Source organism: Nicotiana attenuata, unplaced genomic scaffold (genome assembly GCF_001879085.1).
Source record: "Nicotiana attenuata strain UT unplaced genomic scaffold, NIATTr2, whole genome shotgun sequence".
In the NCBI taxonomy this organism is placed as follows: domain Eukaryota; kingdom Viridiplantae; phylum Streptophyta; class Magnoliopsida; order Solanales; family Solanaceae; genus Nicotiana; species Nicotiana attenuata.
The window spans coordinates 59,198-70,925 of NW_017674871.1; the positions used below are offsets into that span (position 1 = coordinate 59,198).

General features: G+C 35.1%; 1 protein-coding gene and 1 pseudogene across 12 annotated transcripts; both read right to left on the reverse strand.

Annotated features, from left to right (window-relative positions):
* LOC109219391 overlaps positions 1-1,708 on the reverse strand; it is a 4,136-nt pseudogene extending 2,428 nt beyond the window's left edge.
* Positions 1,405-8,156, reverse strand: LOC109219392 (uncharacterized protein At5g43822-like). Of its 12 annotated transcripts, none has more exons than XM_019383844.1 (8): positions 7,835-8,156; positions 6,884-6,928; positions 6,631-6,782; positions 6,400-6,518; positions 5,731-5,910; positions 4,715-4,762; positions 4,377-4,444; positions 1,405-3,347 (listed from the first exon to the last, which is right to left on the reverse strand). In XM_019383844.1, the coding sequence occupies exons 3-8, from the start codon at positions 6,760-6,762 to the stop codon at positions 3,304-3,306; spliced, it is 591 nt and encodes a 196-aa protein (XP_019239389.1). In that variant the 5' UTR covers positions 6,763-6,782; positions 6,884-6,928; positions 7,835-8,156; the 3' UTR covers positions 1,405-3,303. The 12 variants fall into 12 exon arrangements, with proteins under 12 accessions (XP_019239389.1, XP_019239384.1, XP_019239390.1 ...); XM_019383839.1 differs by having other exon boundaries at positions 7,369-8,156; XM_019383845.1 differs by lacking the exon at positions 6,884-6,928.
* Positions 8,157-11,728: the final 3,572 nt, after the last annotated feature.

Sequence of the window (11,728 nt, forward strand, 5' to 3'; positions counted from 1 at the left end):
AAAAAAAAAAAAGAAGAACAGAGGTATAAACGAGACACTCTACACTGTTGGAGAAAGAGTCGGAGGAAACCAAAGAAAAATGATCAGCATATGGAGGAAAAATAAATCCTACATGATAATCAAGATAGTTTCAATGAAACTTCAGACCTAACGCAAGTATTCCAGGAAGTTATTATAAAAAACCTGAAGACGATAAATGGGAGGATTGTTCCACAGATTTGGGATCTCCATCAATCTATGATGATGCATCCAGATACTTAGATTTAATCCTTCTAAGGTCTACAGAATGATATAATGAGGAAAACAATAACGACTATGTGTTTATGAAGCGTTCCAGAAAGTATCATAAAGCATTCCAGAATGCATCCAAATAACCTGACTGTTCAACTGCTAAAGCTTTGAAAGTTGAGTCTTCATCTATAACAGAATGGAAACTCAGATAATATTTCAATTGAAAATGTTCATGAAACATAATGAAATTCCTTGCCATGAAGGAGGGAAAGCGATGCAAACTAAGAGAGCTGCACATGAAGAAACTTCAGTTGGCTGGGCAAATGAAAATACAGAAACAAAAAAGGATATAACAGTTGCATGGACATCTTACTGATCGACGAAAGACACACTTGAGACAAGTTCTTCTCCACCCAAGTATAGCAGATGCAGAAATAAAGAAGGAAACTTTCATGAAAGCACTTTACAGAGTTTACTTGAAGAGTTTGATGTTCATTGTTCTTTAGAATTGGGGTTATTAGTTAGGTCATATTTATTTTCAGTACCTTTTTAATTAGTTGTTCCCTTGTCTTAAAAATGTCATCTTTAGTACCTTTGAATCAATTTCTTGATTCACAATAATTAGGAGTCCTAGATTGTTTAGGATGAGGATAGTTAGTCCTTTTTCCTATAAATAGAACTGTATTTCAACTTTGTAATTCATTCAACCATTACTATTAACGATATTTTGTCTTTTGGCCTTTTTATCTCTGTCTAGAGCTTCTAGAGTAAGTTCCTTGATTTTACCATTTTCAGCCATTTGTTTTACATTAATCTCACACTTTTCCAGGTTCTCCAGAGTATTCTCAGCCTTCTCAACAGTCACAAGATTCTCCGATTTGCTGCTAGCCATTCCAACCAGAATCAGAATTGCCCCATTAACTGAACCAATTTTTTCGCATAGTCTTAGATTTCGATAGCTCGTACAGCAAAGAAATGGCTGCCTCTCTTTCTTTGGATTGTTCATGTGATAAGAACTTCACTATTGTCCGTACATTGTCGCCCTCAGCCATTATTTCCTGAGGAAAGAGCAGGGCATATGATAAAAGAAATTAAAATTGGAAAAACATAAATAATAGGAAATAAAATCGACTTTGGTAACAACATAAGTACTTTTTTACCAAAGTTCTACAACCTTATTATCAATGTCGTCCTCTACCACAACTAGAAGCGTTTCAAGAGCTTTACATCGAACCCTGCGACTGCTACTTCTTAACATTTCTACAATCACGGGTATGAGCTCCTCATTTCGAATAACATTTCGACTTCCCTCTCAGAAAGTCATGCCATTTTCCAGGGTAACAGGATCCTGCATTACTTGTTTTGTCAAGGGACATATAAATGCATCATAAATTGGTTCTATGTGCAGTCTCTCGAGATGGTAACTCTCATCGGACGGGCTACCAGGATCATGATTCCCATCCCAGCTTTCCGCCATTAAAGCTTTGTACCTGTCATTTGTCAATGCATCTAACATAACTTCAAATCCTATCACAAAAATCTCAAACAAACGGCAGCTCACACATAAGCCGACCTCTTGAACAAGAGTTTGCTCCCACTAATATGAAATGCTACTATTTCCATGATGTGATGAAAAAAGAAAAACTAAACTTGTAAAGCAATATGTCCATTTTCCCAGACTTCAATTCTAGAGATGAAAGCAAAACATAAAACAAGAAATAGAAAATGGAGAGGCTTCACAGAATGCTACACAATTCGAAGTGTCCACTTATAGGAATTCTTTTAACCAAGCTTATGTTTTTAATCAAGCCATCAGCATTTCTCTTCTATTCAATTGTTGTCATTGCTATGCTTTATTGATATATAAAGGTCCATCTTTGAAAATGTTATCAAAACTAAACAAGAGGAACTTGTAACAGAAGATCCCAAAAGAGAAATGACTGGGTTGGAATACAACTAGTAGCCATATAATCATCAACAACAACAACCCAGTAAAATCCATATGATCCAACTACAATAACAATGATCAAAATTAACTAGTAGCCCTATAATCAAAGATCAAAATTACAATGACCCAAACAAATTACAAATAGTAAAATTAACAATTCACTAATCAAGTTCAATGACCAAAAAGAAGTCAATATAAACAAAAACTAGTTGTACCCCAATTTCAATTGAAAAAAAAAAAGTAAACACCCTTTACTAGTGACAGTTAAAAGAAAAAACTAGAATTGAATTGAGAGAAAACATCAGTTAACCAAAAAAGCTCATACCTTTACGGAAAAAGACTCTGTTAGCTCAACGGTCAAGACTATGAAATCAACTCAGCAACAAAGTCCAAAGATGAAATTGAGCAAAATTCATATTGTTCCATGAATCTTGAATTTAGGATTTGAATGGGGCCATGTTGGAGAGGAAGAAGGAAGGGAAAGAGCTGGTAGCAGGAGTTGATGTTGATGAATGAATACAACAAACAAGTGGAAAACTACAAATTATGATTTTTTATTTCTGTAGTTGGGGAAGATATTTAAATACTTAAATTCTCAGGTTGACTCATAAAACACAGAGTCTTCGCTCTGCAACTTCAGAAAACCGGCCTTCATTTCTACATTGTGAGTAGCATTGGAGTAAAACTTCTGTTATTTTCAATTTTTACCAGTAGTATTTCTTTTTCGGGAACAATATTTAGTAAATTTAAAATATTGTCTTTTTAAGATGTTTCATATTTGATCACAACTATGTTACCAAGTACCAACTAAGGACCAATAGAACAAAAAGCTGTTTATAGAAAATGTAAATAAATGAAATAAATATACAAAGCAGCTAAAGTTTACAGTGATATCTATATTAAGAATCTCTTCCATTTCCAGGTTCCAAACCCTTCCACCTGGAGTGATCAAAATAATTCTCTGCTTTACCCAAGTGCAAATATCCACTGGATAGGACTCCAATATCGACGACTGTGTTCTCTTTGGTCGGGGAAAAGCCTCAATTTCTTCAGTCTGAACTTTAAACAGATTTCACCAGTTCAGAAATCACTTCATGAGTCCAAAAATCCATGCGAGAAGGACATCAAGCCATCTCTTCAGCGAATATGATATCAAAAATGAAATTTACTGCAGAATAGAAGCAATTAGAATGTAGAAGTGTGGGTTCAATAACAACATACGTGTGCACTTCAAACAATGCAATAAAAGCTTCTGTTTTAGCACAGCTGAAGCTCAACTCGAGCTAACGAAACCTTACTGCCATAATGCTTAATTCCAGCTACAAGCAAAACTACATTGTCAAGAGGCTTCATATGGTTGATCTTACCTTGTACATTTCCGAAGAGCTATAATCTAAGGCATTAGGTAACTTGATGGGCAATTAACACGAAGTTACGCATCATTAGTAACTTAAACAACATTACGGTGGGTACTAGCTGCCTTAATAACTAAACCGCAAAGGAAGGAGAAGAGGAATCATGAAAAACTACATGCCTGAGACTCTAATTGTAAAATTCACAGTTTTGAAGCAATTCAATGTTTATATAATCTTTTAATTTAACTCCTACATTCTAGGTTTGACTGTGGGCATAGAGGCCAGTAATCCAGGTTTAAGAGGCAATATATAACTTTTTTCTTCTTCTTCCATAACAAACTTTCCATGCATTATCAAGTCAACATCCATATCTTTAGTTCAGGCTTGCACCCAAAGAGTGTCTGCCTTCTAATTTTAGGTTGTCCTAGACTCGTGTCTGACAGAATATTGACTCATGTCAGACAAATGTCATATCCACATATTGGTACCTCTAATACAAAATTCTCTTTCCTTACTTAACGAAAGAGAACTTGTAATCACCACATCCAAATTTTGACAAAACCAAAATACATTCAGTTCTTCTCTTCATAAACGTGCAAAGATACAACTGCCATGCAATAACAGTTTGTTCTGACAACAAGATGTTCATTTAACAGGAAAGAGTAACTGTCTATGGACTGTTAGATTCATACTGACACTGCTTTTATTGTTCTTTTTTTTAAGGATGAATAAAGATGGATAGTTTCGTTCTTGATGCGACTTGCACAAATTCAAACCCACACCATAAGCCACATGGATTAGCAAGTCACTTGAATTGCTTTACTACATCGATTTATACTCACCTTCCTCTTTGGGGATGTTAGGCTGATCAACCAACAGTTGCTGAAGCGCGCCTAAATCATCAGTTGCACTGCAGGGAAATCAAGCTTCAATATGTGCATAAATTTTTAGAAAGAAAGAGAAATGTAACCTAATGACAAGACTAGGATGAAATCCCAGAATATCCCAATGCTCTTCACGAATCGAAACAGCGTGAGCTTGATTTTCGACTCAAAAACAGATATCAAGCCAACAAAACAGGAAAAGAAAAATAAATTGACAGGACATTGACCACCTATACCTAGCTCTGTCAGTGAGATCTAGAAAGGAAAACAAGTGGGAAAAAACTGTCATATGATACCTGGGTTTTAAAGCAACTGCTGATATGACCGATAATTTAAGATGGTACCTGAAATAATGTACTGAGAGAATCAGTAACGTAAAGTGTTCAATGCATAATAATGCAAGAATAAGAACTAGTTCGTATGGAAAAAGAAAACCTAAGTTGCTCGGACACGGGTGCGGGTGTCCGACACGGGTGCGTATCTAGAGATCGCATCCTTCGAGATGTAAATTTTAAGATTCGGGGATATGGATCCTAGTATGGATACGGGTGGGAGGATCCGGCTAAAAATAATTCAAAAAAATAAAAATATAAAAATATCTCTAAATTATGAGAAATTCTGTGGAATACTTAGCTTGTAAAGTGTGAACTTCTTTATTCTCAAGTTGTAGATAAGTAAATAATTGATTTCCTAGATAAAGTATGCTATTTTCTTTTGATTTACCCTAGTTTTGGTTCTGATTTCGGGAATCAAATTGTATCTCGTCTCGAATTTTCTGTCTGACGTGGTCAAAGTACCCAAAATTGTTTGACCAGATCCGGTACGGATCCCATACCCACACCCATACTAGTGTCGTGTCGACACGGGTACGGCACCTAAACTACCATGTCGGGCAACTTAGAAGAAAACTATATCAAATCCATTCGAGGTGACAGGAAGAAAGAGAAGAAAGAGGTAACTTGATTTCAAACCAAAATTTTGTTCATGTTAACCTACCATAGCAAATAGCAGAGCTATATCATTTTCACGTTAAAGAGAAAAAGCTCCTGATGCAGGAAGTGATACTAAGGAGGTGATAGTGGATAGCATGATTATATATCATTTTTCTTTTTAAGGATAACATCTGAAAATCTAATTCAAAGGAAGAAATATCAAAGTACAGCTATATTACTAGGAAACAACATATTATCTGCTAATAAAGGCTCAACAATGGAATTTACTAGTACAAAAAGACAATAAACTTCGTAATTTAAGATAAATAAGGCAGGAAAAGTGAAACAGGAAAAACATATATTTTCTTATCTATGCATACTCTGATTGGTGCATCTCACAGAGAAGTTTTAGCCCATCCAAGCAATCAGCAATGCTTGGTTTTACTCCAACGCGTTGCTGCAGCTGTTTCACAGTTACTTGAGTGGATCCCCCTTTTACAAGCTGTCTACCATCACGAACCATCTTCTCAAGCGATAACACGACAGAACAAAAATTTTCCCTAGATTTTGAACCAAACAGAAAGAGGGGAAAAAAGAATAACCCTCTTAGTTGATAATCAACATCTAGCTCCAATAACTAAATGCACAAGTAAACTGCAAAAGCAATTCACTTACTGGCGTACAACAAACCTCATCCCACAGTTTTAAGAAAGTCAAAAGCAATTCACTTACTTTTGCTAACATAATCAATTACCAACAAAAAAACAAAACAAAAAATTCGAAAGGGCAATGACAAATATTTGACTTTTATAACTGAGGAAAGTTTGTGTTTGCCACTAGTTATTTTATCTCTGGTTAGGGACTTGCATATAAGTGTTTCAAATAACCTCTAGTTTAGCTTAAAAGACTAATTTTTGGTATTAGAATGAAATGAGCCCGAATAGTAAAAGGATTCATATAGCCACCCCAACTAGTTCGGATTGACATATAGTTGATTGATTGACATAACTAAAAATCATGAAATACAAAGACAAAAAAAAAGGACCTACAGAGTTTGATTCATAGAAAGCAAGATAGTTTGAAGAGAATCCATTTGCTTAAGCAAAACAGCTTCTTCAATGCCTTCAACACATCTCAGGGTACCATAATTCTTAGAATCTTGAAGAATCTGCATAAAAATGTAATCTTTTATAAGGGACAAAAGTAAACTATGTCAAAAGCCCTTTACTGTTAGAAGCCAGCCATTAGAACATGGTTAAAAAAGCTGGGAAAGTTATTACCTGTAACCGCTGAATGATGGAAGAAGCATTGGTGAACTGAGAAAGCAGTCGAGATTGAAGATCATTCCACGTGTCCATCTCTTCCTTCACCTTCCTGAATCTCTGCTGATACTTTTTAACTATATTTTCCATATCTCCAATTTACCTAAAGACTATCAATAGTCAAACCATTAAAAAGACATACATAAGCGAGATATGAGAGACAAAAAGAGATATGCGTATATGAGTTAGAGAGAGAGAGAGAGGAACTTACAACTGGAGTTGGCCAGAGACAGAAACGGCGGGCATTTGTTGGCAGCTGCGGGCCAAGTGTTAATTTGGCTGAAGATTTTCCTTTTTTGTTTTTTAGAACAGAGAAAATATGGAATTTGAATAATCCTAGGATTTAACTTATATAGATTTACTGTGTAAATTTTCTTTACACTATGAGCTCAGTGTTTGACCAAAAAATATAAACTTTCGGTTAAATTATTAAATCTTATGTAATAAAGGGTTAAACCTAGTTAATGATAATATCTCTAGATTTAGAATTAGTTAGCATAAATAACGTGAGATAATGCTAGTGGGGAACTGAAAACAATGCACATTTAATATTCCAAAGGATTTGAGCAATAATAGAGGAGCATCAAGCAACAAAATAGCAATGAATGACATTTATGTAAAATAAGGAGAATGATTCCTCCTTCAAAATGGCTGTGAGGGTGTTGTCACCTGCATTATTAACAGTGTGAGTAGTACCTATTATCGGAGGAGGGCAAGGGCCATGCTGCTCGACCATAGTCAGTGTAAGGCACGTCCTTGCGTTTTCTATGACTGTATCCTGAGCGGGCTTGTAGAGAATGTTGGTTAGCGTGTCAGTTAGCCAAGCCTCAAGGAGCTTTTTCACCGCTGGTGGCGTCTCTTCCACCATGGACGCGGAGGCTCCTTTACCGCGGGTTCCATGACTTTAGCACGATCGCTTTAATCATACTTGGCTTAATAAAATTGTTTAATTACTCATTTCATAAATTAATTATGCTGGTGTTCATATCTTGAATTAACCAAATTTCAGCATCTACTTTAATTACACTACGTGACAAATGCATTCATGACCATAATCATATTACAGTCCAAACATGAGAGTTTAACAAATTATGCCAGATTTGATAGAGAATAGGGGTTGTCATTTCAAAGGAACATGTAAGTACAGAGATGTCGAACTTACCAGTTCAAAGCCGAGAAAACACTAGGGAACAGACCAAATAAAGGTCAGAAATAGCCTCGACTAGAGCTCAGCAACGATTCCAACAGCTATCAGCAGAATTGAAGACCAAATCGGCTTGCCAAAAACCCAGAAATAATAAAAAAAAATCTCTAGAATCAAGCAGAAACAGATGCAACTTCCCCACAGCCTTTTGAAAAGGAAAATCGACCTAACTTGATTAGTGGTAATGGCCACCTACACCGTTAGTAGCCATAGATGAAAGCAAAAGGCTTCAAAAAGAATTGATAGAGAAAGAGGAAAGAATTTAGAATGAAAAGACGAAAGTTTTAGCGGGCGTTTGGACATAAGAATTGTAAGATTCCCAAAAAAAAGTGAAAAAAAAAATTGTAAAAAAAAAGTATTTGAATATTAGAGTTGCGTTGGATATGAATATAATTTTGAATTGTTTTTGAATTTTTATGAGTGATGTGAAAATTTTGAAAATACTTTTCTGGAGTTTTTTAAATTTTTGAAAATTTTTAAAATGCATCTTTAAGTGAAAATTATAAATTTTATAAACAAATGGTGATTTCGAAAAAAATGAAAATTTTTCGAAAAAAAAGAAAAATTATCTAAACGGGCTCTTATAGTACAAAAAGGAGAGAGAAATTTTCCGATATTAATAATGATAAAACTGATTCCTTAATTTGGGGAATCTATTTATTTTTAAACCTCCATATATATGTTTTAAAATATGCTAAAGTTGTAAAAAAATCTATTATTTATGAAATAAACAAAGAATGATGCTATTAATGACAATAATATTTAATAAGTGATCAGCTATATAAAAATGAGAAAGTTTCGGAAACCACTATGTTTTAGTGATTATTAGCTTGCTATAGCTACCATTTACTAAATTACTTCCTATAGCTATGTTTTCAGTTGTTATAGACTGTATTCAATGTATTTTTGCTACTGTATTCATGAATAAAGTAGCAAAACTCGGCAAAAAAACAGGAGAGTCCAGCTAAGCAGAGAATGTATTCGACTGTATTCGCGAGCTGTATTCGTGAATACAGTAACGGAATTTGCGGGAAAAAAAAGGTTTTAGCTATTTAAAAATAGTAAGTAAATCAATTAACGCGATAGACTCCTAATATAACTCAACAAACTCAATTATAACAAATAAAATTTGTATTTCCAGTCATAGAAAAGCTTCTCAACCGAAAAACATAGCAATCTTCAGAGATTCAATCCATCCTTTCTTTTTTTTTTAGTGGTATCTTTATTAAAATATTTTTTAGTGGTATCTTTACAAATAGATTTATATTTTGAAATTATATAATTACATTGAATACAATTAAATACATAAAAATACATTGAATACATGAAGTATAGCAGGTCATCTATAGTGCAAAACTATATGAATACATACTGTAGATACATTTGAATACATATATATATCTGAATACATAAATTATATTAATTAAAAAAAACATATGAATACATTCTACAATACATTGAATACATGCTGCTGAATACAATGAAATACATGGAATACAACGAGATACATTGAAATACAATTAAAAAAAAAGGCAACAGACTCTTCAAGTTCCTCAGCCCCAAACTCCGTCCCCAATCCACCGATATCCAAGCTGCCGATCACCAAAAAATTCATCCAGCTCCGACAAGAGCCAGAGTAGGAAGTGCTACCCAAACCCACAGCTTCGTTGGTGCCTGATCACGCCCAACTCTAGTCCTAAAAAGGATAAGCGGTCGCTGCAAATATAATCCGGTCTAAAAGTTCGGAGTCGAATCCCACAGAGAACTAGGCTTAGCTATATCTGTTTAATATCACTAAAAAGACAAGTTTGATCTATTTTCTAAATTATAAAGAATGAGATTTATATTTCTAACTAATTAACTAGCAAATACTAGAAAGCGGTAAAATTATCAACTAACGAGACAAAGGGTTGGAGACTAAATTAAGGAGGTCTAGAGTTATTATTTCCCCAATTGTCGGCATCCTTCTAGCTATGTTCCCTACAATTTCGCCAATGTATTCTCTACTGATCGTGAGCACCTTAGGTGTCGTAATTCTCTCTCGAGCAACTACAACAATTTACTAGACATATTCTCTCGAACTACGCTAGTTGGCTTTATCTAACCGCTCATTATGACCACGTCAAGGCTTTGTTATTTCTAAACCTGCCTCTAAACCCACTGTATTGATTTCTCACATACGTTAGGAGTGACGTTATTCAACAACTACCTAAATATATACTCTCTCTCGAGCACTACACACTAAATAGGCACAGTCAATTGATGGCCATTCAATCAACAACAACAAACACGTAGTTGAACAAGTAGAGAAATCCAACGACTCAATTATATAAAAACATAACAAGAATTTATCCTACAAAAGGTTCTATCAAAACCCTAGATAACAAATTAGCTATTCATAATAGTATGTAAAACTACAATACTAAAAATCATAACCAACAATGAAAAAGAGGAAGATGAAGGAAAAACTCGTTGAAGAATTACCCGCCTTGCTCCTATTGTGTCTCTGCCTCCTTAGGTCGAATCTGTGTCAAAAATTGGTCTCCTCCTCAAAAATACCGTTTTCCATGTATATATACCAAGTAGGGTCGGGCCCAAATAATTATACCTTCTCCCACACGAAAAAGGACAATTTTTCAGGTCTGGACGGTCGCGGTCGCGGTCAACAGCGGTACGGATGCGGTATTTGGCAAGTGTATTGCCTCAGTCATGTCCAGGTCCGCGGTCGCGGTTTCGACCGCGTTTTTCACCCTGTTCCGTTTCGAATTTGGAAAAACGTAAAACATGAAAGTTGTAGCTCATTCCAACCATATATTGTGGAGCCCAAATGGAGTTCTAAGCGAGAAGTTATGTGCATTTTACTAGATAGTGCGCAATATGCCTACTCGATTCCTCGTTTTGTTGCTCTATCATCCGTTGATCCTCGAATACGATCCCGGCTTAACTCCTTGGGCTTTTACTCAGACTTCAAAGCTTCAAATCACTTGAATTCATTCCATAACATCTACATAGCTCGAAATCACTCATACAAGGCATAAAACACACAATTAGTGCAAGACACTAGCGATTAAAGTGCAAACTCAACTAAAGTGCAGTAAATTTGAGAGTAATAAGCGACTAAAATACGTAATTATAGCTTATCATCAAGACCCCACACATAAACCATTGCTCGTCCTCGAGCAATCAAACTACATTTTTTTTATAGACACGAACTTTTTAAACAATTCTCCTAACTCATTAAACCAAGAGTATTTAAAATAGACTAAGCACAAAAGCATAACATCTTCACCTCAAGATTTGACTCATAAGTACCACGCATTATTCACAACTCACCCACTTACTCTAACATAGAGGTCATTAATGTTCTAAACGTCAATACCACACAAGAGAGGGGGTGATTTGTGTGGTACCCAATTTTCGCTTATCTGAACTATAGAAGGACCTGGTTCTTCTAGGTGTTCCAACTACTGCTGTTTGCGGAATAATAAATACAAAAAATAAAGAACACATAGATTTTTACGTGGAAAACACCTGGCTCAAAAGGTGAAAAAAAACATGACCTACTACTCAGTAGGATTTTCCCAAACTTCCACTAAAATCACTGAGCCAAAACAGCATTTACAAAAACTCTTTGTAAACCTAAGGATTAACTCTAATCCCGTTGTGGCACACAACCTCAACTGTTGCGACAACTTTAAGTTACTCTAACTTGAATACTCAAAGTACCTGTTACAATTGCTTCTGTGAAAGCTGAAAGGTACAAAGTAAAAACACCTACTACAATTGAACTAGAAATAAAGAAAGACACATAAAACTCTTTATGGAGCTGGTTCTTCAATCTGGTTCATGTAG

Coding starts and splice junctions, on each gene's coding strand:
- LOC109219392 (XM_019383845.1), bottom strand. CDS start 6,762: ATGGAAAATATAGTTAAAAAGTATCAGCAGAGATTCAGGAAGGTGAAG. Junction 6,519..6,630: donor CCATCATTCAGCGGTTACAG/GTAATAACTTTC, acceptor ATTTTTATGCAG/ATTCTTCAAGATTCTAAGAA. Junction 5,911..6,399: donor CTTTCTATGAATCAAACTCT/GTAGGTCCTTTT, acceptor TTCAAAATCTAG/GGAAAATTTTTGTTCTGTCG.